Consider the following 1,006-nt stretch of genomic DNA (forward strand, 5'->3'; position numbering starts at 1 on the left):
TGAAAGCTCTTCAACCTGTACTGAAACAGCTGAATAGGAAAGAGTTCAAATATATCAGTAACCAGATTGAGGAAGCTAGAAATGAGCTGGGTGACATTCAATATCAGCTGTGTCATCAAGCAAAGGATGAGTTAGTTGCTAAAGAAAAAGAACTCTTAATAAAACTTGAGAAGTGGTCTTTGATTGAAGAAAGTGCTCTTAGACAAAAAGCTAGAGCAAAATAGATTAAGCTGGGGGATGCAAATAACAAATACTTCAGCTCAGTGATAAAGGAGAGAAGTCATAAGAAGAATATAAGGAGTTTGATGTCATTAGATGGAAGGAAGCTGTCAGAACCTCAAGAGATTCAAGATGAGTTTGTCCTATTCTATAAAAGCTTAATGGGAACAGCAGCAGAAAAATTGGCAGCTATAGATGTTCAGGTAATGAAAAGGGGTCCTGTTTTGTCAAGACAACAGAGAATTGAGCTTTGTGCAACAATAACTGATTAGGAGATAGTTGAAGCTTTGAGGTCCATTGGAAATGATAAGGCTCCAGGTATTGATGGCTATAATGCTTTATTCTTTAAACACACATGGAAGATTATTGAACAGGATGTTATTGAGGCTATTAAGAGTTTTTTCACTACAGGGAAACTCTTTAAGCCTTTCAACTGCACTCTTGTTACTCTAATACCAAAAGTACATAGTCCAAAGAATGTGAAAGAATATAGACCCATTGCTTGCTGTACATTATTCTACAAAATCATCTCAAAAGTGATAACTCAAAGACTACATGGAGTAATTCACAGTGTTATAAGTGAGAGTCAAGCAGGCTTCATCCCAAGGAGAAAAATTGGAGATAATATAATCCTAGCTCATGAACTGGTTAAGGCATATGCTAGGAAGAATGTTTCTCCAAGAAGTATGCTAAAAATTGATTTGCAAAAAGCCTATGATTCAGTAGAATGGCCATATTTGGAACAGGTGATGGAGAGTTTGGGATTTCCTGAACTATTCACTCATTG

The 1,006-nt window shown here is 36.4% G+C and overlaps 1 protein-coding gene across 1 annotated transcript in view; it reads left to right on the plus strand.

The window, feature by feature from the left end:
• Positions 1-224, plus strand: part of LOC138337971 (uncharacterized) — a 924-nt gene extending 700 nt beyond the window's left edge. The window contains exon 1 of the mRNA XM_069288418.1: positions 1-224. This exon is cut by the window's left edge and continues 700 nt beyond it. Within this exon, the coding sequence (XP_069144519.1) occupies positions 1-224 (224 nt within the window).
• The last annotated feature ends 782 nt before the right edge of the window (positions 225-1,006 follow it).

This window comes from Solanum lycopersicum, chromosome 8 (assembly GCF_036512215.1).
Source record: "Solanum lycopersicum chromosome 8, SLM_r2.1".
In the NCBI taxonomy this organism is placed as follows: Eukaryota; Viridiplantae; Streptophyta; class Magnoliopsida; order Solanales; family Solanaceae; genus Solanum; species Solanum lycopersicum.